This window comes from Rhinichthys klamathensis, unplaced genomic scaffold (assembly GCF_029890125.1).
Source record: "Rhinichthys klamathensis goyatoka isolate OS25496 unplaced genomic scaffold, OSU_Roscu_1.1 h1tg000727l_1, whole genome shotgun sequence".
In the NCBI taxonomy this organism is placed as follows: Eukaryota; Metazoa; Chordata; class Actinopteri; order Cypriniformes; family Leuciscidae; genus Rhinichthys; species Rhinichthys klamathensis.
This window is the reverse complement of record NW_026607141.1, coordinates 511,935-539,223: the sequence shown is the minus strand read 5'-3', so window position 1 is coordinate 539,223 and position 27,289 is coordinate 511,935. Positions and strand designations below refer to the sequence as shown.

The 27,289-nt window shown below is 35.0% G+C and overlaps 2 protein-coding genes across 7 annotated transcripts; both read left to right on the top strand.

Moving 5' to 3' along the window:
* The first annotated feature begins 123 nt into the window (after positions 1–123).
* pxk (PX domain containing serine/threonine kinase) lies at positions 124–18,694 on the top strand. 6 transcript variants are annotated; one of them, XR_008805727.1, is made up of 20 exons: positions 130–431; positions 1,938–1,988; positions 2,089–2,136; positions 2,266–2,452; positions 2,539–2,616; positions 3,479–3,552; positions 3,848–3,922; positions 7,861–7,965; positions 8,079–8,180; positions 8,736–8,897; positions 9,161–9,278; positions 11,437–11,515; positions 12,581–12,629; positions 13,001–13,078; positions 13,620–13,706; positions 13,816–13,879; positions 15,282–15,338; positions 15,791–15,818; positions 17,111–17,157; positions 17,191–17,205. XR_008805727.1 is itself a non-coding variant. In XM_056242432.1 (19 exons), exons 1-19 carry the CDS (start codon positions 318–320, stop codon positions 17,332–17,334), a joined length of 1,719 nt encoding a protein of 572 aa, XP_056098407.1. In that variant the 5' UTR covers positions 127–317; the 3' UTR covers positions 17,335–18,694. The 6 variants fall into 6 exon arrangements, 5 of the variants coding, with proteins under 5 accessions (XP_056098406.1, XP_056098407.1, XP_056098405.1 ...); XM_056242432.1 differs by lacking the exon at positions 15,791–15,818 and having other exon boundaries at positions 127–431; positions 17,191–18,694; XM_056242434.1 differs by lacking the exon at positions 17,191–17,205 and having other exon boundaries at positions 128–431; positions 15,285–15,338; positions 17,111–17,170.
* An 874-nt stretch (positions 18,695–19,568) lies between these two features.
* Positions 19,569–27,225, top strand: pdhb (pyruvate dehydrogenase E1 subunit beta). Its single transcript, XM_056242474.1, has 10 exons — positions 19,569–19,721; positions 19,815–19,874; positions 23,460–23,567; positions 24,282–24,344; positions 24,431–24,466; positions 24,546–24,831; positions 24,912–25,022; positions 25,937–26,028; positions 26,313–26,454; positions 26,762–27,225. The coding sequence occupies exons 1-10, from the start codon at positions 19,686–19,688 to the stop codon at positions 26,905–26,907; spliced, it is 1,080 nt and encodes a 359-aa protein (XP_056098449.1). The 5' UTR covers positions 19,569–19,685; the 3' UTR covers positions 26,908–27,225.
* The last annotated feature ends 64 nt before the right edge of the window (positions 27,226–27,289 follow it).

Here is a 27,289-nt window from a genome sequence, read left to right as displayed (position 1 = left end):
ACAACAGAATATAACTGTAAATAATTGATTAATTTCTGTATTTTACAAACGGCCCGGCTTAAAAGATAATTTTGGTGAATATAAACATAAATGCGGCTTCACTCACTTTCACTCGAGAGTGCGCACTAGAGTGGACGAGCTCCTCTCAGATACAACATCTACGTCATACTTTACTGGCAGTTTCTGATTCGTTTCTCCCACGTTGTCACAAGCACAGTCGCGCAGTGAACCGTCACGTCGTTTTACCGACAGAGGCGGGCTCTCGGTTAAACCGAACCCTGTCGAACCGGGGCTGTTTGGTGTTGTTTTGATCCAGGATGGCGTTCATGGAGCAGCGGCCGCAGCCGTTGTCCGGGAGGAAGCCGCCGCTGGACGACACCGTGCCGCTGAGCGCCGTGATCGAGGCCAGCCAGAGTTTACAGGCGCACACGGTAACGTTAAACAGAACCACCCGGAGGGTCTCTGGGTCATTAAAACCTTTCATATCGATTATAAATGCGCATTGAAAATGCCAGCAGATCAGATTTTATGGGGCTTTGACGTCGATTATGACGTTCAACGTTGTTGATTCTCGATTATTTGTCGATAGGGATCAAATTAATCGCGTTTGGTGACAAAGATCACTAACGTTAGTAGTTTAATATTAATTTCTGTAGTGAGTTAAGACTGGAACACGTAATGTACATTTAGTGAAAGGTAAACATTTTGAAAATGTAAAAAAATTTTTTTAAGAAATAGGAAATGTCTGCATAAAAACCCATTTGATTTTGATTTTAAACATTGAAAGATTTAGTTAACAAATATCAACTTTGAATGAACTGATAAAAAAAATAGCATAAATCCTTTAAAAATATGTTTATTTAAAATCAAATATGCTGAACATAATCAACTTTTAAACAAAAGTGATGTGTAAATAGTATTTTAACAACTAGATTAAGATTAAGAGGGTCATTATATTTATATATATATAAAAAAAAAATTATTAAGGGTTTGAAGTAAACAATTTACAAGCATTTTCAAAACAGATACCATCTATGCTGTAGATCTCATGTGACATTTTAAACGGTCTTGCTCTGTACTTGTGGTTTTACGGGCGGAATTGAAAAAAATGTCATTTGCATTTGAGCCGAGCATAATTTCCTTGTGCTGCGAAACCGAAGCCACAAGACATACGAGTATTTCCTTTCTCATCCATTCATCTATTAACTTCTCATGATCCATTATATGAAAGTGCAATCTAGTAATCCACTTTCGCTTCTGTAAACTTTACAACCCTTTTAAATTTCTTGTTTAAAAAAAAACCTTATTTTAGTTTAGCCGAACTGAACAGCTTCACCTAAATAATCAGTTAATATGATTGATTAAATATATTTATTGCTATTTATTTTGTAATCTATACATGTCACAGTGTTGATGATTTTAATACATGAATTGTGTGGAAATAATCAGTCACAGAGTGGATGTCATCTAAATAAAATAGCGTTGCAGTGCATTCTGGAAACTGAGTACCTTTGCTCTTGTTTTAGTCGTATGGAAACTATCAGGTGACATTTTTAAAGGAGAGACAAACATTAATGAGTATAAGCATCTGGACCTCACCGTAAACGTCAGGGTCACCGTGAGGTTGTTGCAGGGTTTTTGGAGACTTGGTTACGTTTTGTCTTTTCACTTCCTGTTTTGACATTTCTTCACAATTCTTTCATAAAAACCACAAGTCTATGACAACATGATTTCGGTCTCTTGAGTTTCCAATATTGTGAAGAAATAACAAAACAAAGATGGACTTGTTTAGGTTGTTTTCCACTATTCAGGCTAAACTGGTTTGCTGATGTTAAAGTTAAGCCAGTTTTTCATCAGGGTCTTGCTGTTGTACTTTTTATTTAAATGTATGTTTCCTAGTTTGGATTCAGTCATCATTTGTTTTTCTCTATTAACAGGAGTATATCATTCGTGTCCAAAGGGGCGTTTCCACAGACAACAGTTGGACGGTGAGTTTGGACTATCCATCTATCTATTCATCTATCCATGGCATCTATCATGTTTGTTATGGTCACAATGGCTGATTTAGTCTTCATTTTTTTTCCGCAGGTCATCCGGCGATACAGCGACTTTGACATGCTGAATAATAGTTTACTTGTAAGTGGACTGTTAGAACAAGCCTGTGTTGAAAAAGGATCCTTTCCCATAAATGTGTTTGACAGCTGCTGTTTCCAAATAAATACTCAGTGAAAGAGTAAGTATGAGTCAATCTCTCTGTTTTCATAGATTTCCGGCCTAAACCTGCCACTTCCTCCTAAGAAGCTGATAGGAAACATGGACCGAGAGTTTATAGCCGAGCGTCAGAAGGGTCTTCAGGCCTATCTGAACCACATCACGCGTCACCATGTCCTCTCCAGCTGTGAGCTGGTCAAAAAGTTCCTTGACACTAACAATTACTCAGCAAACTACACAGGTAATACAACCAGGGTGTATTTTAAGACTAGATGGGATTTTGTGGATCAAAATTATTCTAAAACTCGCCCTTTCCTTATTTTTCAGAAATAGCCTTACAGCAGGTGTCCATGTTCTTCAGATCCGATCCAAAATGGGAGGTTATTGAGCCGTTAAAAGACATTGGTGAGTAAAGCTGTACAGTTATTTGGTCAAATGCTGACAATTTCCATCCTATTATATATTATTATTATAATGTATTAACGTATTATATATTATTTATTGATTACAATTTTTGTTGCTTTTACATTGACCATGAAAGATCAACATCGTCAGCCTTGAGGTGCAGCACAACTATAAAAGTTAATGATTCAAGTTTTATTGATTTGTTTCTCACGATGACGCGCTGTTTATATTCGCATCCCAGCGTCAGGCCCAGCAAATCACGTTGACACATTGATAGTTCCTGACAACTTGATGGATTTCAGAGGCTCATGGCATTTATTCCTTCTTCTAAAAACAGTTCCATAGCCGAGACACATTTGAGAAGAAACTTGCTGTTTGGTTTCTTTCAGAGGAAGATTCATAAACAAAGTTTTAACATTTACCTATTAGAACATGTTCAGGTTATTTTACTGCAAAATCAAAAGAAAAAAGAAAAATAATTTGAAAATTTCATGAAAATTAAGCTTTTTTCCTGTAAATTGTCATTACCGTAATGGGGGGGGAAATCTCATTGTCTTTACTGTAATGCAAAAAAAATTAATACATTTTTGTTTCGTTTTAAAAATACATTTGGAAACTGTAGTTGTTAAATTGGATGTTTGTTTGTTTCTGTATTACGGTACTGAGAATGGATTTTTTTTACATGTTACGGTAATGAAACTTTAAAGCATAAAATGTTCTTATTTGTTATGAAATGAATGTCAAAATGCAAAAATGTTATTATTGTATTATTTTTCACTTTTTGGTTTTTCAATTTTGAGGTGAGATTTCTATTTATTGATATTAATATTTATTCAATCACTTAATGTCTGTCTTTTTATAGGCTGGCGGTTGAGAAAGAGGTACTTCTTGGTCAAAGACAAAGATCAGCCCAAAGAGAAACAAGTATTAAGTTGGGTAAGTTTCAATTTGACCCATACAAACACAGATCAAAAACTTTTTTTTTTGTTATATTCTTGTTCTGTTAATCCAGTACTTTGACCCTCACCTTGTTTAATTCCCATTATTATGTAACCCTGATGCAGTACATCTTGTTTGTTGTACTCAACACTACTTTGTTTGGCTGCACAAAGAACTTAACTAACTTACTAATCCCTCTTGACGTATTTGTTTTCATTCTCTTCTATAATTGGCCACAGCATTGTGTGACCCTTGTACTCACTGTAATAATACGTTTCTTTACCAATTATAGGTCGATTTGGGTCCAGATAAGTTCCTGTCCGACAAAGATCTCCAGTCTGCGATGAAGCTGCTTCCAACATTTTCTGTAAGTCTTAAATTGGGTTGAGGGGTTACCGGTGTTGATATATTGTTGTAAGAGTTTTGTTATGGTGTTGCTAGGAAGTTCTGGTGGTTTTTAGGGCCTAAAATACATTTACAACTATTCAGATTGAAAATCAATTTAATATAAATATAATAGCATTGATTTTTAAAAATATTTTTATTCATCAAAACATTGTTGCAGTGTGATGATCTTTTAGTAATCAATTGACAATAGACGTTATTTTCATGATACGCAATATTCCCATGCAATTATCGTAATGCAAAACAAATAGGAATATAATTAATTTCACTTTTGTTGTATTTAATTGCATAGCTGTTAAGGAGAGCCGACACACTGTCGGGAATGAACTAAAAGAGCCTGTCTTTGTGTACAGACCCGAATGTTTGGATGTTTTGTGTGCGAACACTGTCATGTGCTCTTGTTTTTTCTGCGTCCTCAAGTTCAGCAGCCGTACTGCCAGATTAAACCGATCACTGCAAGCCCATCTTTACAAAAGACTCCATTAAAGTCATGTGTAGACACCCGAACACGGGTTAGATGCAGTCTTATTTTAGTGTTAAGATATTTTCAGTGTTAAGATATTTAGTTTGCTTTTATTTTAAATTTTAGTTTAATTTTTTGGTAATTTTATGGGCTTATTTATTAGTTTTAGTTTCTTTAAAATATTAGAATTTTTATTTCAGTTTTAGGGGCCTTTTACATGACACCGTTTTCAACTAAAAACTTGTATGCATTTTGGCCGTTCAGTTACACGAGAACAGCGTTTTGGGGGCGTAAACTTTTGAAATCAGGGTTCAAAGTGCGAGTTTTTGAAACCGATACCATTAATGTCTCTGTGTAAACTACAAAAACACGAATTTGTGAAAACGGTGACGTCATGCGCATGCATATTATGTGTTCAGTCTGTAGGCGCGTAGAGTTTCTTTACAAAGTGACATCGCCTGGCATGAATAATACAGCGTTTTTAATAGTTTTCCCGGATCCGTGTGAACAGGGATCGTTCTGACAAAGTAGTTGTCTGTACGAAAAGAAAAAAAAGCAAAGGAAAAGCTTTTCCATTTTTTTTAGTACATTGTTGTTGTGTAAACAAACCCTTAGTTTTTATTTGTTTACTTATTAACCCTTTATTTTATTTAGATTAAGTGCTTCAACTTAAACTCATTTCAGTTAGTTTCCAAGGCAAAATTTCTACGTTTTTCACTTAATATTTATAAGAATTCCGTTCATCTTCGAAACACAAATACTGTTTTTTTTTTTTTTTTTTTTTTTTTTTAATCTGAGAGATTTCTGTGTCTCCTTTGAAAGTCTATTCACCCAAAACTCTGACGGTTCAAAACTTTTATAAAGAGGTCCTAAAAGAAATCCATATGAATGGAGCAGTTTAATCCACGTCAACTGAACAGACACAATTGCTTTATATGATGAACAGATTTAATTTAAGCTTTTATTGACATATAAACATTGATTAACGCTCATACACATAGAGCACATCCGATATGGAAAACGGAAACCCAAACGTACTTGCGTGCCTCGCAAGATCGAACCTCATTGGTTCACATGCTTGACCTTCTGTTTACATATGAGTGCTCTATGTATGTTCGCTGACCAATGTTTGCATGTGAATAAAAGCCTAAATTGAATCTGTTTATCATATAAAGTGATCATATCTCTTCAGAAGACTTGGATTAAACCGCTCGATCCACAGTTTCAGTTTTGGGTGAATAGACTTTCAATGGAGGGACAGAAATCTCTAGTTTTTTTTAAACATCTTCATTTGTGTTCCGAAGATGAACTAAACTCGTATGGGTTTGGAACGACGTGCGAGTGAATAATTGATGACCGAATTTTCATTTTTGAGTGAACTATCCCTTTAATGGTTACTTCAAGGCAAATCGTCAGTCAGATGGAGGTGGACGTCTGATCATGATGTCCGCATTCCAGATGAGCAGATTAAAGCAATCCAACTGAGAAACACGGTAATGAGGAATGCATGACAAGGTCATTTCTGGCCATGAGGCTTATGGGAAAACATGCAGGAAATCTGAATTCTAGTGTCCTCCAGAATATCATAGCAATTGTTGTAGAAGAATTCTGCTCTTCTTTGCAAACAATCTCAAGAAATTCCTGATGCCAAAGATCAGACTTTGTTGGTCCAGTCAACAAAGCCGAGATGCCAGCTGTATATCTAACAATCTCACTTCTTAGAACCTGTTGAACCAGTGAACGTTCATTGGGTTATCTTCATTTTTTATAAAGCCAAACTCCTTTTTGTCTGCCACAATCAGTGACGCCGTTACTAACGGCATTACTTTTTCCAGTAACGAGTAATCTAATTGATTACTCTTCTCATCTTAATAACGCCGTTCCCGTTACTGCCAAAAAATGCGGCCCGTTACTATAACTGATGAAGCGGGGTTTTTTTTTTTCATCAGACCAACTAGATCTCTGAGCGAGAGGCAAATACTTTTTTTACTGTTCTTCCTTGGTTAGTGGGTAGAGCACGAGACAAGCGCATAAATGCTGAAGACTGAGGTAGAGTAAAATGTCATTGTAAGCCAATCAGAGGTAGAGTTGGGCGGGTGTTCGAAAGCACGCATAGTAGTAGGCATTCGGCACTTTTGACTCAGCACACTGAAAAGAGCCGGCTCTTTTGGCTCACAAACGGCTCTTTAAATGAATTTGACTATAATATTTAAATTTTTATTACATAATTATTTAATTTCAATAGGCTAAATTTGTAAAAATAGAGTCGGCTCTTCAGATATGCGAGCCAGCTCCCGACGTTCACCTAAAAGAGCCGGCTCTTAGAGTCGGCTCATTCGCGAATCGCGAACGACCCATCAAAAGCTCATTCGCGAACGAGTCGATCCATCATCACTAACGGCTAACGCTCATGAATTGCGAACGACCCATCATAACGCATAGTCGGACAGGACAGGACACACAATGAACAACACAAGCAAGCCAGTCAGTCAACGAGAGACAGGTATGGCGACGAGCTTAAGAAGCTTAATTTAATTTTGCCCAGTTGTGGCCTGTTGAGGGGCAATAAATATCAAAAGTTCCAAAACATCTATTGTGTTATTTGCATTGATCCACTATATAAACATAATATCTACATGGCATTTGATTGGAGGCTAGTCTCACTTTGTCCCACAGCAACATTTTTTTTTTTTTAGATGTGTGTAGCCTACAATGTTTCATGTTTCTGTTAATAATGTATTGTATTAAGTGTCCATTTCATTATAATATTCAGATTTATCATAAATAATTGAACATGCACATGTATTGTAAGTTCCGTTAAAGAGGGGTAGAGGTGGGGTCACATTTGAGCATTTAAAATTTAATTTTACTTGAAAGTAACGCAATAGTTACTTTCTTAAGTAACTAGTTAATTTAAAAATTTGTAACTGAGTAACTAATTTAATTACTTTTTGGAAGTAGTAACTAGTAACTGTAACTAATTACTTTTTAAAAGTAACTTGCCCAACACTGGCCACAATTAATTCCTAATCTTTCTGGCGTCTCTTTAATAGTGGCGTTCCACCAATTGGTCTATTTTTTTATCTTTAAGAGAATATATTAAAAACCGTATATCAAGAAAGTTTACATAACATATCAATCAAAAAGAACAACTTAACCGATAAGTGTGGGTCATAGTGACCTGATGGCAAAGTGAGGCCTAATGTTTCCTGTTTCATTCAGTTTCCAGGCTTTTCTACAAACAAATTTTATATTTCTAATAAAAATATACTATATATTACCTAGCAACCAACCAGAACACCTTTTACAAACCGAATAGCAACACCCTGATAACTCCAACAACATCCTAAACTTGTGTCAGTGACTTTTCCATGGACAAAAACACTCAAAGAACAAGTTTACGTAGAAGTGTTTATATGTTTCTGACTTTTCCGTAGCATTCAAACATCTCCGCCGTCAGTTTCGCCACTAGCAGTGAATTGTCTGCACTAGTCATTAGAGTTTTCAGTGAGAAAGGAACGCTTAGGGATCACATTTGCAAGGTTTGTTTTCTTCTTCTTGACTTGTCAAAAATGTTTTTATTTTTTTCAGATTGTAACTTTTAACATATTTCAATATCTTTTTAATTCTGTCTTGAATTTTTCCGGTCCGCCAGGTGAAGCCCAAAGAACCCTTTCTTAAGAAGTACTGCAATCCCAAAAAGATCCAGGGTTTGGAGCTGCAGCAAATCCGAACATACGGAAGACAGATTCTGGAGGTCTGTTACGGCATGTTCAAAGATATTTTTTAGTTTTTGAAAGAAATTAATACTTTTATTCATCAAGGACGCTTTTTCAAAAGTGACAGTAAAGGCCATTTAAAATGTCACAGAAGATTTCTATTTCAAATTAATGTTCTTCTTTTGAACTTTTTATTTATCAAAGAATATCTTTCCACAAAAATATGAAGTAGCACAACTTTTTTCGACATTGATAATAATCAGAAATGTTTTTTGAGCAGAAAATCAGCATATTAGAATGATTTCTGAAGGAATAATCACAGGAATAAATGACATTTTACAATATATTCCAATAGAAAACAGTTATTTTAAATTGTAATATTTCAAAATATTATTGTTTTTACTTTATTTTTCATCAAATAAATGCAGCCTTGTTGAGCAGAAGAGACTTCTTTCAAAAACATTAAACAATATTACATTTGAATGATAGTATATATTTGAGTTTGCTAACTATTATTTTACGTCAAACTTTAACATTGTTTTTTCACTGTGGCGTATTTCCAAATGTAAATATGTAATTTATGTTTTTTCCAGGCACTAAAATTTCTCCATGACAAGGGTTTTCCGTACGGGCATCTTCATGCATCCAATGTCCTGATCGAGGAGAACACTTGTAAATTGTTGGATATAGAGAATTCATTACTGGGACTGCCATCATATTACCGACCCTATGTAACGCAGTTCAGGAAAATTAATGTAAGATGCCTTTATCATTATTATACTAAAAAATTAAAACCAAAATGAACAAATTAAATGATAAAATAATGTATTAATAAAATTGCTAAATATTTGTTATTTTAAATATTATTAATAATGTTAATATTTAAAATTTTATTAAATAATTGCTAAATATGATTAACTCATTCATTATTTTATATTTTCTTATTAATATTAAATCATTTAAATATGAATAATTAAACTGCTTGATGTTGAAAAGCTGATCTTTTTCCTTTCATCAGACAACAGAAAGCATAGACATCTACTCATTTGGACACTTGCTTTATGAAATGACGTATGGCCGCCCGCCTGATGCCGTGCCTGTAGACCAGTATCCTACGGCCCAGTTCCCATCTGTAGGTCAGTATGATCTTCTCGTCACCTTTATGAATGTTCTCTGGAGTATGACCAATCAGCCCACATGTAGTCAGAATTTTTTTTTTTTATTTAAAGTCCCCCTATTATGCTTTTCATTGAGTGTGTAATATAGCTGTTTGTGAATGTAAAAGGTTTGCAAAGATCAAAGTGCACAATAAATAAAGTTATTGTCTCCTAAAAGAAAGAACCTAATCTGCCCACGTTGTATGCACTTTAAGAATGAGGACTCTAGCTCAAATTAATACAGTAAAACCAACACCATCGTTATTGTTCGTATCGCTGTGTATTAAGTGTTGAGGAAGATCTGGAGCTGAAATTCAGATATATGGTAATGGACTTTTGGTTTCCGACGCATGCTGTAAGCCAGGGGTGCCCAATCCTTCTCCTGCAGATCGACTGTCCTGCACAGTTCATCTCCAACCCTAATCAAACACACCTGCCTTTAATTTTCAAGTGATCCTGAAGTCCTTAATTGGTTGCTTCAGGTGTGTTTGATTAGGGTTGGAGATGAACTGTGCAGGACAGTCGATCGGCAGGAGCAGGATTGGGCACCCCTGCTGTAAGCAGTAGATCTATCATAACAGACTGGGCCATCTGACCAATCAGAGCAGAGTAGACCAATCAAAACAGACTGGACCAACTGACCAATCAGAGCAGAGTAGACCAATCAAAACAGACTGAGCCAACTGACCAATCAGAGCAGAGTAAACCAATCAAAACAGACTGAGCCAACCGACCAATCAGAGCAGAGTAGACCAATCAAAACAGACTGAGCCAACTGACCAATCAGAGCAGAGTAGACCAATCAGAACAGACTGAGCCAACTGACCAATCAGAGCAGAGTAGACCAATCAAAACAGACTGAGCCAACTGACCAATCAGAGCAGAGTAGACCAATCAGAACAGACTGGGCCAACTGACAAATCAGAGCAGAGTAGACCAATCAGAACAGACTGAGCCAACTGACCAATCAGAGCAGAGTAGACCAATCAAAACAGACTGAGCCAACTGACCAATCAGAGCAGAGTAGACCAATCACAACAGACTGAGCCAACTGACCAATCAGAGCAGAGTAGACCAATCAAAACAGACTGAGCCAACTGACCAATCAGAGCAGAGTAGACCAATCAAAACAGACTGAGCCAACTGACCAATCAGAGCAGAGTAGACCAATCAAAACAGACTGAGCCAACTGTCATTCAGAGCAGAGTAGACCAATCAGAACAGACTGAGCCAACTGACAAATCAGAGCAGAGTAGACCAATCACAACAGACTGAGCCAACTGACCAATCGGAGCAGAGTAGACCAATCAAAACAGACTGAGCCAACTGACCAATCAGAGCAGAGTAGACCAATCACAACAGACTGAGCCAACTGACCAATCAGAGCAGAGTAGACCAATCAAAACAGACTGAGCCGACTGACCAATCAGAGCAGAGTAGACCAATCTGAACAGACTGAGCCAACTGACCAATCAGAGCAGAGTAGACCAATCAAAACAGACTGAGCCAACTGACCAATCAGAGCAGAGTAGACCAATCTGAACAGACTGAGCCAACTGACCAATCAGAGCAGAGTAGACCAATCAAAACAGACTGAGCCAACTGACCAATCAGAGCAGAGTAGACCAATCACAACAGACTGAGCCAACTGACCAATCAGAGGTGATGATGCAATGTATATTATGAGAAAATGTGAGAGTTTTTCAGCCTTGTATGCATGTAAATGTATTGTAACTCCAAAACAAAATTAGGAACATTTAAAATAGCATAATTGGGGCACTTTAAACGTGGTCAAATGTTCTAGACTCTTATTGTAAACTGAAAGCACAAATTAAATTAGCCAAAGTACTTCATATATGTGCAAGCAGGCACATAGTAGCACTGATCAGATTACTGTCTGAATGTGGAGAGCATGGATATTGTATGTATAAGTATAATAGGCTAAATCAATAAGTAAATTAGTTGTAGTTAATTTAATAAGTTGAACTTGCCATTTCAAGCTACAAAACATTAGCTGTTGTACAGTTTTATGCAATAGTTAACAACCTACAGCAGGAATCCCAAACTGTGTTCGTAAAACGTTTGTAGTTAATGGTTTTATGTAATACGTTACCTTTTGTTTTCCATTTTCCCACAGTCTCTGTACTTCAGTCCATCCTGTCCACAGAAGCTTGCAAAACAGGAATGCCAACCGTTTCCCAACTACTACAAACACCGTGAGTTACACATGTTCTGGAGCTGTCCCAAACTGTTTGAGTTTTGGGAGTTGATTTTTGTTTTTCTTTCTAGAGTATTGCATACTCATATTGACCCGTCACCGATCATTGCCATCTTTGGAGTAGTACCACAAGAACTTGGTATAGGCAAATGGGATAAAACAGTGATAGCATTTGTAACTCTCTTGGCCAGACGCATTATTTTATTGAAATGGAAGGATAAGTCTCCACCTGTATTTAAACATTGGATTAACGATGTTATGCACTATTTAACACTTGAGCAAATTCGTTATAATTTGCAGGGTAATAACATTAAATTCAGTAATATCTGGCAACCTGTTCTTACACTAATTGAACAAATGGACTCTAATGACATTGTATGAGTTTTTTTTTTTTATATATATATATATATATATATATATATATTTTTTTTTTTTCTCTATACCAGTGGTGCGATGGGGGTGGGTGGGTTCTGGGTTGCTAAGTGTCTGTTGTTTGTTGTATGTTAAAATACAATAAAAAGACTTTGATCAAAAAAAAAAAAACACCGTGAGTTACGATGTTCAGGCCTGCTTGGAAATTTCACAAAAGGAATAAGATATTTGCCAATTAGTTAGTCGTATATATTTTGTTTTATCATTATATTTTTATACATAACATTTTTATTGTTTTTATAATATAATTTAAATTATATTTTGAATAAAATGATTGGCATAATTGTCACGAGTTAATGTTTATTTCTTAATAGTGTTTTATTTTGCGTAATATCATGAAAATTATGTCAAATTACAATGGTGCAAAAAATAGATGTCATTTTCTTTATACAAAATAAAAATAAAAAATTCTGTTGATTATTGGCTAAAATATGACCCAGACCTGTTCTTGACAAGTTTTGTGAGATTCATCCTATGAGTCATGAGTACAAAACATGAAGTCTTCATTTTATAACTGTCACGTTATTGTGAATCTAAAGCATGTGGTTGAAAGTCGAGCAGTAATGTGAATTTTGACATTGTTTAAAACTGAAGCACAAACGGTTGCTGAGTTTGACTCTCGTTCTAACAGGTTATTCAATGACGTGCTGCTGTTTAACTCGGAGAAACCCCAGTTTAAGGTAAACAAAGCAAACTGAAGTAAAAAATAAACCTTTTAATTTTTTTTCTTTCTTTTTTTTTATGTCCGTGTCATAAAAAATTTAAGCTTAGGAGCACAGATTTAAGTTTGTAAAAAGTAAAACCAAAGGGTTTCAATGCGGACATTTTTGTCCAAAAGGCGCTGAGAGGAAGTATTTTGTGTACCTAGTGCAAAAAATATTTTTTAAAGGAAATGGGGGTGAAATAATAAAATTCCAATAAAAATACACACCAGTTTGCATAAACACAGGCAAAGTGATCAAAAAAACTAAACTGAAAAAGACAAAAATGTCCATAAGGATGGACAAGGGTTTTATAAACTATTTTTTTTCTCTCTCTTTCCGAACTCCAGATCAGCTCCAAATTAAAAGAGGCTCTGAAATTGTCTAAAGAATGCTTAGAGAGGCGTCTAGTGGAGGAACAGAGGACGGTTAGTGCATTGCTTTGTTCACTTTTGGTCTCTTGTGCAACAAATGTTACGCCACAGTGTCGCAAACACAAATCTTGTCATTTCATTCTAGAAAAGTGGAATAAAATGTAATACTGTCCACATTTTCACCAACCCTGATATCTGACACAACAGGAAAATCCGGTAACACTTTACAATAAGGTTCATTAGTTAACCACCTTAGTTAACATGGACTAAGAATGAACAATACTTCTACAGCATTTATTAATCTTAGTTAATATTAATTTCAACATTTACTAATACATTATTAAAATCAAAGGTTGTATTTGTTAACATTAGTTAATGCACCGTTAACTAACATGAACAATGAACAGCTGGATTTTTATGAACTAACATTAACAAAGATGAATAAATACAGTAACAAATGTATTGCTCATTGTTAGTACATGTTAGTTAATACATTAACTAATGAACCTTATTGTAAAGTGTTACCGAAAATCCTTTCAACTTATCTTCGAAAATCCAGTTACGTTTATGTAACAGAAACCTCGTGTGTTTTCAGATCCACCAGCACAAGAGGTTGACGCGAGCGCAGTCGCACCACGGCTCAGAGGAGGAGAAGCGCAAGAGGAAGATGTTGGCCAGAAAGGTACATGAGTTTAAACGCTTTACCATAATTAGGATTCACACTAAACGCCCACACTGTTTTATCCTGAACGTAATGGTTCTTAAAACTAAAACGGCTATTTGGGTTCCAGAAATCGAGACAGTCGACATATGAAAATGAGGAGGAACTCTCTGTCAAATACAATAACAACTCTGGTAGGTTTCATGTATTATCAAACTTTCCTTTATTAATAAACAACTGTAATTTAATTTCAAAATGTACGTTTTCAGCATTCAGGGTTCCAGAAGTATTTTTCTCCATAGGGATTTCGGGAAAGTCCTCAGGGTCAGTCCATCTCAAATAGACCAGTGGAGGTTGCTTGAGCATTTTAAATGTTCTTCTTTTGTGGTTAAATAAAAGTAAAATATAAATAAAATTCTGTAGCTAGTCTCAAGTAAAAAACAATATATAGATGTAAAAAAAGAAAATAGGAAAATTTAAAATTGTTAAGCAGCCAAATTGAATTTTTTTTGGACCACTTGAGATGGATGGACTCTTCAGAAAGAAGTAATAAACCATGAACCAAACCAACCTGGTCCAAGATAAATCACAATATTATAAACTTTTGTCGTCTTTAAATACTTTTTTGTTTTGAATAAAAGACTGTATACTTAATGTCTAACTCGCCCAGTAATTAAACAGTTTTTTAAATAATTAAGTGCACATCACACTCACTCACAAGAAATTACAAGATATAAACTCAAACTCAAGGAATTCTGCCTTTTCTTGTGATTCTGACTTTTTCCCGCAAATCTAACTTTTTTTTTTCTCGCAAATCTGACTTTTTCTCCCAATTATGTTTATATCTCGCAATTCTGACGTTTTTTCTCGCAATTGCTTCTGTCTAGCAATTCTGACTTTTTTTCTTTTTTCTTGCAATTGCAAGTTTATATATTTCTTTTTTCTCGTAATTCTGACCTTTTTTCTCGTAATTGCGAGTTTATATCTTACAATTCTGACTTTTTCTCACAATTCAGAGTTTATATCTTGCAATTCTGACTTTTTTTTTCTTGCAATTGCGAGTTTATATCTTACAATTCTGACTTTTTCTCGCAATTCAGAGTTTATATCTCGCAATTCTGACTTTTTTTTTTCTTGCAATTGCGAGTTTATATCTTACAATTCTGACTTTTTCTCGCAATTCAGAGTTTATATCTCGCAATTCTGACTTTTTTTTCTCTTGCAATTGCGAGTTTATATCTTACAATTCGGACTTTTTCCTTGAAATTGCGAGTTTATATCACGCAATACTGAGAAAAAAAGTCAGTATTGCGAGATACAAATACACAATTACCTTTTTTTTTTTTTTTATTCAGTGGCAGAAACAAGCTTCCATAGACTTGTGACTTTTATTAAAGCAAATACCATTGCCAACAACCTTGGTGCTCATCTAAATATTTAGAGAATATTTATCATTATTACATCTGATTTTGAATGGCTTTTTTTTAACTACCAGTACACTTCTGTTGAACTTTATTACTACCTGATCCTAGAAACAGCTGTCAATGTATAAATACAGTAAAGAACACAGTAAAAGTATTTTTAATGGTCTTCTAGCAGGTTCTGGGGCGAGTTCACCTCCAACCTGCCCGTCCTCACCCACTCCTCTACCAGGTACGTCCCGTTTATAACTCTGTTCATCCTCCATCATTATGTAAACTTCATCAGAAGAGTTTGTTTTTCCTGGTAGGGGAATGTTTTTCCAAACATTCCCCTACAGTATGTCCAATCAAAACAATCAAAGGTTTCCCAATAAATCAAAAGTAATTCTGAATTTATAAATTTGTTGCATGATGTGGTAAAATGTTTTCGATTGTAACTCACAGGCTTAACATCTCCTGTTTTTCTATCAAATTGAGGTCAGTCATGACCTAATCTCTCTTGTTTCCATGATCAATCGCCAAATTCCTCATGAAATCGGTTGCAATCTCCATACATCTTACCAGATCATAATCATCCGATGTGTCATCTCATTCTGATATGATCAGTAACTTGTGTGTGCCTCTCTCTGTCTCTCTCACTCTCTCTCTCTATCTCTCTCTCTTACATGCTGTCTTCAAAACTAGAGCATGCACCATTTTGAACGTGTGCGGGGTAAAGTAATTCAATAATAATCTATTTCAACTATAAAGTTGCAGCTCACCCTCCCTCAGTAGTACATTCTGATTCCCCATAGCAAAACTGCTACTCATTAATATTAAATGAGGTCTGTTCAGCAAGTTTCCAGCCTACTGAGAAGGGTTAATGCAACTTTAAAAGTTCACAATCTGCAATTGTCTATTTAGGCACAAAATTGGGCTTTTCTGAGGGTAAATTCTCTTACTAACAACAAGCACTTTTTGTGGATTGTGAGTTGTTGTTGTTGTTTTTTTGTTATATATGCAATGTTTATATTAGTAACTGCTAATACTTCTTTTTAAGATACAATTTTTTTAGATGATCTTTTGAATAAAGAATTTAAAAAAAATTGTGGTCTTAAAGCAGCTACAACTGAGCACAACCTTGCATCTTGCTTATTGGTTCAGAAGGCATGAGTCATGCTGTCAGTCACTTATTTCCAAGAAGGTGATTGGTTAGTAAATGATCACAGTATTGACAAATCAGCATTAAGTTATTTAAAGTCAACATGAAATGGAAATTTTCTTTCTAATCCTCATATTTGTAAGTATTACATAATTAATAATTATATTTTTAAATTATAATTTACTATATATATATATATATATATATATATATATATATATACCGGTGTATATATATATTCACCTATATATATATATATATATATATATATATATAAAAACACTTTATATTTTATAATTATTTATATTTATTTTAGGGCTGTCAAGCAATTAACCTTTTTAATCTAATTAAGTCATTATTGTGTTAAATGGGAAACGCATCAAATAGACATCACAAAAAGTAGCTTTAGAAAAAAATATTTAATTTGATTCAACAGAATTTACTACGCATAAACTTTTAGGCTTCAACGGCCATGAGGGTGAGTAAATGATGACATGAAATGATGAACTATACCTTTAATGGGTTTTTTATTAATATGTAAATGTTATTTTTTGAATGAAATGACACTCTAAATAGGAAACTACAACTGCCAGTAGGTGACAGTAAATGTCTAAATGAGTAAGTCATTGGCTGTGTCCGAAAACTGATAAATGCTGCCTTCGGAGGACGCATTCCAAGTCAACCGATATTTTTAAAATCACTTTCATGTTGACTTTAAATGTTGCCTTTTGTGGTAAGTGTCTCATTCTGAACTGAATGGCTGTTGTACTTTATTTGCTTCCTGTTTACATACCGCAGAGGATTCTGAGTATGTATCTTACTGAAAGCGACCGATCTTGATGGACTGTTTTCTGATTCCGCAGGAGCACCTCCAGCGCCTCCTCTTCCTCCCCCCGCTGCTCCTCCTCCTCCTCCTCCTCCTCCTCCTCCTCCTCCTCCTCCTGGGAGTGAACCCGTCCCTCCGTCCCTCTCACCTCCCGCTGCCAACGGCGTGGGCCGGGGTGCCCTCCTCAGCTCCATACAATCCTTCAACAAAGGCAAACTGAAAAAATCAGATACTGTCAACCACAACGGCCCACGTTTGTGAAAAAAAACCCGCTCATCTTTGTTTTAGTGCAATTCATCCACTCAAAGTTTTTTAGCAACTTGCGTCTAACAGTGAAGAGTGACTGTTTGTATCTGAACTTCTTCAATGTTTGTTTTATTCACATTAAATTCCAATGGAGCCCTGCATTTTTTTAAGCTGCTCAGTGTAACCTAAACAATTCTGCTTGGACCAGCTGTCATATTTTTAAAAAATGGACATGCGCACTCATTCGGGCGAAAAACTTGACCACCTACATTTTAAAGTACTGATTTCTGAAGACACAAGTTGGTGGAGAATGCGGGCAGCACATTTACTTTGAATGGAAATGTAATTGGATTTTACTATTGGTTCATAAAATGAGTGATGAGTTTGATTCTGACATTTGAATTCCACTTTGATTATGGTTCATTTTGGAAGGTTTGGGATGATGTTTTTAAGCATTTGCCACATTTACCATTGTGCCTACAAAAGCTGAGAGCATTCTTTGTTCTCTTTGTTTGTTTTTTTCCTGCGGAAATATTGAGCTACATTGTTCTAATTTTCTTTCAGAAGAAAGTAATATTCGTATTCCTGTTCTGCAAGATCACAATCAACATGTTGCACAAATAGCAGCATTTAAACGATGCGTTTATCATTTATGCCCCTTAACGACACAGTCGCTGTACCAGAAAAACAATGGCTTTGATTTACCACTGACATGATTATATAATGGCCATTGTTATGTCACTTACGCCATCTACTCCTATTGGTTGTTTCAGTCTGGTGGTAAATGGAAGAGCTTTCTTGTCTTGCACACAATGAGGGAGAAAGTAACTTCTATAATTCATGTTCATCGCAGGGTCCTCTTGAAAACCAGATTAATTTGTAATCTAGAACGATGTACAATACGATGCGCAATAGTTCATCTTTTGCTCTTGTAACAGTAAACTCATTTGTACATAGATTCATACAGACACTGAAACCATTATAGCTAAATATCGTAATGCATATTCCTAGCTTTGTTATTACCGTGGGGGAAGAATTTAATAATGTTTTCATTTTTTGCTACAGCACTTTACCACTGAATATTTAGCAGTGGTCTTGAGAAGAAGAGATGTTCTAAAGTTTACAAAGAGATTTATGAATGTCCAAGAACAGAAGAGGAATCAATGTGTTTGGTAATGAAGAAATTTGCCACTAATATTTGCATCTGTACAGTTGCCACAAACGTTGTTCAAAGCACTGGAGGTGAACATCCTCAAATTGTTGAAAAAAAAAATAGTTTTCCCTGTTATAAAAAAAAAACTTGTATTGGCAATATTTTAAAAGAATGGTCTTGTGCTTTTAGTTGTGAACATTGAAGTAAAGACAATGGAACAGATCTTGTGTGGTTTAATTCATTCTAACTAATATAAACTAGTAAATAACTTATGTATAGATAATAGAATATATTAGAAATTGTTAAAAAAAAATCAAATCTATCAGCTATATATACGCATGTAAATGTATGTATATATAGATATTTGTTTACAATATTTATTATTGATATATTGTGCATTCATTTAGAATTGTAAATATTGTAAATGTAATCATTCCAGATACTTTTTCTCAATATGTACAAATTTAATGTGGTGTAAAATTATACTGTAAATGTAGTTGATATAAATTACAGTTAATCTTATTACTAAGAGTTATAAATAAGATACATTTTATTTCATATTTATTTTTAATATTTGAACCCCTAGCTGTTTATTGTAACACTATCATGGAAAATATTTCAGATACTTTTCTCATAATATAATATTTAATATATATGTCCAGATCTAATGTGATTTATAATTATATTGTAAATATAATACAAATTTTAGTTAATATTTTCCACTGAATTTAGGATATAATAGTTACTAGTTTGTAATGATCATAAACAATCCTTTTTAAAATGTTACATTATATTTCAAACATTGTTTTTAATGTAACTTAATGCCTGTGTAATATCCCCCAAAAAATTTACCCTACATTATGGCATGTTGTGGACATCTGGCAACTATTAAAACTTTAGTCTTTTTCAGCATGACTATATTCCATCTTTAAACATAGATTACTACTGCGTGATTTTATCCTCTTTAAAAAAAAAAAAAAAGTAGTGTAGCAATTGATTTAGAAATAATCGATTTTTGTTTTCTATAAAAAGATTTTTCTCTTGCCCTTGGACGCCCAATGACAGCCTGAATGAAGCTTCCGTTGATGTCATGAGTCAGCTACATTGATTGGTCGCTGTCACTGTGTTTCCTGTTCTGATTTTACAATGCGCTCTCTGATTGGCCGAAGCCGCTAGCATGACTGCCCCGCCTCCAGACAGAGGACAGTGAAACATGGCGTCTCTGAGGTGTTTTCTGCGCTCGGGGAAGGTATTTTTTGGAAATATGTAATCTTATCAACATATTACGCTTGTGTTTATAAGAGGACAGTTAAGACTGTTATAGGCTGTGTTTGTCTCTCAGAATGCCGTCTCTGCTGCTCTGCGGAGGGAGTTTCACAGGACTCAGCCGGCTGCGGTGCAGGTCAGTGATGCTGCTGCTTCTCTCACCTTCAACCAGTGGCGGTTCTAGCCCATTTCAACTGGGGGGGCCAAGCTGGGGCCAGTTGTACTGTTAGAGGGGCCAGTTACATTTAGACCTTATTGTTGTCATATCATTTTCTGCACTGCTGCAGGCATTAACAGGCAAAATACCGTGTTTATAATCATTCAACAATGTATTTGCATTTCCATTATATTTTTACATTTGCATTACATATTCAGTATTAGTCACAGTAACTGTAATAGACATGATGTCCTTCTTTCTCTTCATTTTGAGAACTATAGAGCAAAAGCAATGGGGACCAAGAAGCTTATTAATTCATTTACTGAAAATAACTGACTTGATATGTCTAACCGTTTACAGGGTTCCTGCACACTTTTTAAAGTCAAATTTAAGGCTTTTTAAGACCTAAAGAAATCAAAATTAATACCGTACATTAGGGGTGTGCAATATTGACAAAAATATATTTTAATATTTTCAACATTTTGTTAATAATTAGATAATATTTTACTGATTGTGTTTTTGTGCTGGTGCCATGGCTGGTTTAGGCCTGTTGTTGACAGCTGACTCACGAAGATATTAATATTTTTCATATTCTATGCCGTGGTCAGTTCACAGCAGTGACAGAAATAAATTTTTTAATTAAGAGGCAATATTTGCCGCCTTAAATTGATTTCCAGGGGCATTTTCACCTATATATGGACATTTTTTCTAAACTTATTTAGAGTTATGCATCACCTTTTATGTCAAATACTAACATTCAAATTATACAGTAATTATACTTATTTATACAATAATACTTAATTATGCAATAATTATACAGTACCACTGTTACCAGTCAAATTAATTAATTCAATCAAAATCCATCTTTGCAGTGCAGAGGTGACACAGAAGTGGCATTAATATATTTACACTCCATTTACAATTGCATAAATAAAGCTATGAGATTTTTTTTAAATCAATATTTTAAAATAAAATTATTTCTAATTTTAACGTTTTAATTAAAGGATACTTTAAATATGAAACTAAAACCGCCAGTAGGCGGCGGCAAGTACCTGTAAGAGGGATTCATTCATTCAAACGATTTGTTCAAACGGCTGATTCATTCGGGAAAGAAGCAAGTGATTCGTTCAAAACGCGGATTTCAGTCAATAAATCATCGCTGTGTTGCATTGAGACTCACTACTACAGTTTCATTATGAAATTCTAGTCGGCGAAATAAAGGGAAAACAAACAATATTGACAATATTGTGTCTAAAAAGTAACTCCCAATGTTAACTTATTGTTAATTTAACTGTTGTATAACATAAATATCACAGTTGCAATTGTGCACGGGAAAACGGCACTCTTGCTGATGTGATATTCTAATATAAGAACATAATATGATATAAATATAAGACAAAAACTAATTTGGGGACATAGCCTACCTATGAACTGCACACAGCAGTGAAAGGACAATAGACAAATGCTATGTCAGCTCACAGTGCCTCGTACATAGTTAAAACAATGATTACAATATCATAATAGACAATACACATCGCACACGCCATACGCACATAAAGAATGAACTTACAACTGAACTGACATTTACCAACTTTCATCTTCTCTCCTCTGTCGCGTGCAGGAGACAGGCGTTATTCTGCCGCGATTCCCGCGAATGTGATGCGAATTGTCACGTGAAAATGCAAATCCACAAAGATAGAAAAAAAAAAAATAATACGCATACGATAGCAAAAAAACAGTTTTGTAAAAATTATTTCAAACTCCACATTTAGGGGGGCCACAAGGGGGGCCAAGCTTTTTGTCACAGGGGCACGGGCCCCCCTGGCCCCCCCTCTAGAACCGCCACTGCCTTCAACAGATGCTGTGTCACAGTAAACACAAAACCGCGAAGAAGAGGCTTTCAAATGTGTTGATTATTAGTACGTTTGGTCAACTCATTAATGGTGACTGTTAAGAATACTAACAAAAACACCATCGTAGTAGCATGTTTTGGGTGTGTACTACGCAATAACCATGTTTTTTGAACATTTAGCATATTTTAATGGAAATTCTTTGCTAATCTGTATCATGGTAATGTCAGTTTTTTCCTTGTGTACCGTGGTAAAGCCGTGTTTTGTTTTATACATGTACCACCATCACTACATATAGTGGAATCACTACCATGGTAATACTTTGGTGTTTTGGACATTTATCATATTTTGATTGACACTCCTTGCAAAATATACCATGGTTTTTCCATATGTACCATGGTAAAGCCATGTTTTATATAATATATATATATATATATATATATATATATATATATATATATATATATATATATGCAATACCTTGGTGATTTACTCATTTACCATGTTTTAATGGACATTCTTTGGTAATATACCATGGTAATGCTATAGGTTTTCCATATTTATCATGCTAAAGCCATGTTTTTTTTTTATCATATGAATACTATGAATACTGTTTTGTATATTTACATAGTGTTTTTTACATACACATCAGGGTATTGTTTTATAGGAATTGTATAATAACATGATTTTTTTTTTTTTTTTTTTCATTTACCATGATTTATGGACATCTACCACACTTTTTGCCATGTACCATGGTGTTACTATTTATTTATTTATTTTTGACATACTATGATATTACCATGCTTTTCTTTGCAGTGCTTCGGAGTACCATGTAAATCTCATAGTACAATACAATATTTAATTAGTGTCATGTTTTATATCAAAAGTCTATGCTATTACCATCTAATAAATGTTTAATATTGCATTATATTGTTTGAAAACATTCTGCTATGCCTTATGTCATTACACTACTGATTATTTTGTAAATTATTGGAAATATTTAACATACTTCTCATAATTTAGTATTTAATATCCATGTATTAAATACTATCTAGATCTTGTGGTTATACTGTAAATATTTTTAATAAGAAATTATAGCTAATGTTAATTTATAATAATTATATATTGCCAATTATTTTACAACATTAATGATTATAATTAATAACTGATATTTCAGATCATGTTGTCAGCATAATTAAATAGATGTGCATTTATCTTATATTTATTTTGACCTTATTGACCCTATTTGATGGCATAACATGAAAAGTTAAACCTAGTAAAACTGGTCAGGTCACATTTTTCACCATTAATGAAACTGCGTCATTCTTATATCTTATTTTTTAACAGTAAAGCAACTGATTTCTGGTTTCTATAAAAATATTCTTCTCTTGCCCTTGGACACCCTTGTTTTTCTGTATGTCCCATGGGAAAGCGTTTAAAGATAGTATAAAAAAAATGTTTTCTTGTATCATAGGTAAGCCATTGTGTTTTTGTTTAATCACTATATTGTTTTACATGTACACTGGTATGTTATGTTTTATGGGAATAAAAAATAAAAAATTTAATATGCCACGGTGGTACCATGTAAAACTCATAGTAAATGAATACGATAATTATTCAGAACCATGTTTTACCATGTGATATATGTACAATTACTGCATTTTTTTTGTTGGAAAACGTTCTCTAAGCATTAACACACTCTTGATTTCCGCAGGTAACAGTCCGAGATGCTCTCAACCAGGCCATGGATGAGGAGCTGGAGAGGGATGAGCGGGTTTTCCTCCTCGGAGAGGAAGTCGCACAGTATGACGGCGCATATAAGGTGAAATAAGATGAAAATATTTTTCCGCAATTTTGGCTATCAATAGCGCCAAAGCATCGGATCACAAGTGGACAACGCAACATACAGGTGTAAACGGGGTCGGAATTGTTTTGAGCTTGTCCACTTTCAACCACTTCCAGAGGTAGTAAAAAAACCGTGTTTGACCGGATTGTTTTCATAGTGTAAACGCTCATGTGGTCGAATGTGTTTGAACAGCCACAAAAGACCGCCTACTCTCTGCCTACTGATCTAATGCGTAAACATCATGGCAAGCGCGCTAGCCAGACAGGATTTAAACTTTGTCAGCTGAAGACCCAAGTTTGGTTTGACGATGAAAAACGTACCAAGCACAGTGTTCTCTCACCATTCCTGATTTCTAACACGCACCCAGTGTTCGGTTGGTCTTGCGGCTAGAAACGAAAGCTGCTGCTCTCTGTATGTTTTTCTGTTTTCTCCGATGGCGTTCATATGTAAATTGCATGAACTTATTTAATCCTTTAGTTTGAAAGATCTGAAAAACCCATACATTTACCCGCCCATAGATGCTCCCCTCGAAGGAATCATGACTGAAGTGGTTGAAAGTGGACGTAAGAGACGGATTAAAACACCAGGTGTAAACGGGAATGTCTCTCCCTCGTCTACTTGTGATCCGATCAACCAGAACGCATCTTAATACCAGGTGTAAACAGGGCCTTAAAGTGACTTGTATCGCAGGTTAGCAGAGGCCTTTGGAAGAAGTACGGAGACAAACGCATCATTGACACACCCATTACAGAGGTGAGAATGATGACCTACTTGAGCGAAAATCATTTTCGTGTGTTCTTAATTATTGTTTAACGAATCTTCCTCCTTTATCCATGCAGATGGGTTTTGCTGGCATCGCCGTTGGTGCTGCCATGGTGAGTTTTTCCTGAAATGACGATAATAAATAAATCTAAAAGCCACGTTCCCAAACTAACCAACCACATCCTCTTTCAGGCGGGTTTGAGGCCAATTTGCGAGTTCATGACCTTCAACTTCTCCATGCAAGCCATCGACCAGGTCATCAACTCGGCTGCTAAGACCTACTACATGTCTGCTGGCTTTCAGTCCGTCCCGATCGTGTTCCGCGGACCCAACGGCGCTTCGGCTGGCGTGGCGGCTCAGCATTCCCAGTGCTTCGCTGCCTGGTACGGACACTGTCCCGGTCTGAAGGTGGTCAGTCCCTGGAGCGCTGAAGACGCCAAGGGCCTTCTGAAATCAGCCATCCGAGACGACAACCCTGGTGAGTTCCTCACATGATGAGACTGATGTTCAGGATGTACAGTAGATGTCGCTCTGACTGGCACATCGTGTCTCTTTCAGTGGTGTTTTTGGAGAATGAGCTGATGTACGGCGTGGCGTTTGACATGTCCGAAGAATCTCAGTCGAAAGACTTCCTCATCCCTATTGGAAAAGCAAAGATTGAAAGACCAGGTGGGTTTGATATGAAAGAAAAACACACACACACACACACACAAGATGAGTAATTATATCACATATACTCTTTCACAACTAAAGTGGACCAAAAGAGAAATCTGTAATAAATTTGTCAGCATTTTAATATTTACTGATAGTTTAATAATATTTTTACATTTAATTTAATGTCATAAAATAAAATATTATTGAATAAAATGAGACCTATATAAACGTATTGTTATTATTATGTAACTACCCTGTCACATCTAAAGTTGACCAAAAGAGAAATAATTCATAAATGTGTCAATATTTTGAACAATGAAACAATGACACATTTATTTATAATTGATTTATTAATTATCTCTTTTGGTTCACTTTAGTTGTGACAGGGTAGTTACTATCTCTATTTTTAATAGTTATAACAATAAGCTTACATTCATTTTATTCAATAATATATTTTATGATATTGTTTCAGTAAAAATTTAAATATGATTATAAAATAAAATATTATTGAATAATAATAGCAACACATTTATATTAATATTATTCAATAATATTTCATTTTTATAATATTAAACATTTTCAGTGAATATTAAAATATTGAGATTAAAATACTGTTTTGGTCCACTTCAGTTGTGACAGGATCATTTACATATTATAATAATAATAATACATTTATATTATTATTATTAAATATAAATTAATTACCCTGTCACAACTAAAGAGAAATATTTAAACTTGTTGAATATTAATGTATAATTCATATTTTAATTTTCTTACTCTAATATTTCTAATAGTATTTATCTTTTTCTATCCCTTGAAAAATCTTTAAGTGGCACTGTTAATCGCTCTTATTTGAACAACAATCAATCACAACTTTAGAGTCATTGTTCTGAGTTGATGTGCATATTAATATTGGTGGTGTGCTGTAGGAAATCACATCACTGTGGTGTCCCATTCCCGGATGGTCACCCTGTGTCTCGACGCTGCCGCTGTCCTGGCCAAGGAGGGTATCGAATGTGAGGTATGACATCATCCTTTCGGCCTGGAATGCTTTTAAACACCATTTCCTCGCATTTGCTTGATTCAATATACACAGTTTTTAAGGAAAAGTGATTCAAAACACATTTGATTCACAGTCAGTGAATCAACAATGTTTGTTTTTTGGGCAGTCATGTAAATTGTAATGAAAAATTTTACAAAAATCACACACAAAAAAGACATTTTTAATTTGCTCACATTTAACATTAATTTCTATAAGCTTATTGAATAGACAGTAGTTTGAAGTGTCTGTGTTTTCGTCTGTAGGTGATCAACATGCGCACCATCCGGCCTCTCGACACAGAAACCATTGAAACGAGCATAATGAAAACCAATCATCTCATCACCGTGGAGGGCGGCTGGCCTCAGTTTGGAGTCGGGGCGGAGGTTCTTGCCCGGATCATGGAGGGTAAATATAACATTAGTGCTCATTTGAAGTCAGATGCTATGTTCAAAATGAAATGCTAGTGCACTACTTGCTGTATTTGCTCAGAATGTACTGTATACTGTTTTATTTGATATTTTACAATGCAAAAAAATGTTGTGCTATATTGTTGTCACATGACCACGATGTTGCATGATTAATTACATGTAACTCTACATATTATGTAGTTATGTTCTTTCAAAACTGGTCGGGAGTATGTCATTCCAAACACACCCAGAGTTGTGTGTTCTTCAGCACGTAGATTTATTGTTTTTTTCTTTTTTAATTCAAGGTCCTGCCTTCAATTTCCTCGACGCCCCTGCAGTCAGGGTCACGGGTGTAGATATTCCAATGCCGTACGCCAAGATTTTGGAGGACAACAGCGTACCGCAAATCAAGGACATCATCTTCTCCATCAAAAAGACTTTGAACGTTTAACATATCTCCATTTCAGGACACATTAAATATTAAATACATGTTCTCTCCCGTTTCTGCATCAATGTTTGAGGAATAGGACGTTCTTTTTCATCTTTCTGTTACATGGCTCTTCCCTCATTGGGGCTATATTAAAATTATTTTCTCATTTCGACTCTATAATGAGGTTGTGTCATGACAGTGAGGTTTATTATGGCTATAAACAACCGACCATGTGTATTATGCTGTAAATTCTACTGTAAGCTAAAATAAACCTTTATCACAATGGGTTGTAAGAATGAGTGTAAAGTCCTCATAAGCAAATAAATGGTTAGAATTTTAGATTAAGTTTTGGGTTTATTTCTGTGGAATGTTTAAGTAACAAAGATGTAGGCCTTGCCATATA

Excerpts from the sequence above, each read along its gene's own strand:
- pxk (XM_056242430.1), top strand. The coding sequence starts at position 318 with ATGGCGTTCATGGAGCAGCGGCCGCAGCCGTTGTCCGGGAGGAAGCCG. Across the intron at positions 2,453-2,538 it reads TTACTCAGCAAACTACACAG|AAATAGCCTTACAGCAGGTG; the intron begins GTAATACAACCA and ends CTTATTTTTCAG. Across the intron at positions 15,339-17,110 it reads CTCACCCACTCCTCTACCAG|GAGCACCTCCAGCGCCTCCT; the intron begins GTACGTCCCGTT and ends CTGATTCCGCAG.
- pdhb (XM_056242474.1), top strand. The coding sequence starts at position 19,686 with ATGGCGTCTCTGAGGTGTTTTCTGCGCTCGGGGAAG. Across the intron at positions 23,568-24,281 it reads AGTATGACGGCGCATATAAG|GTTAGCAGAGGCCTTTGGAA; the intron begins GTGAAATAAGAT and ends CTTGTATCGCAG. Across the intron at positions 24,345-24,430 it reads TTGACACACCCATTACAGAG|ATGGGTTTTGCTGGCATCGC; the intron begins GTGAGAATGATG and ends TTATCCATGCAG.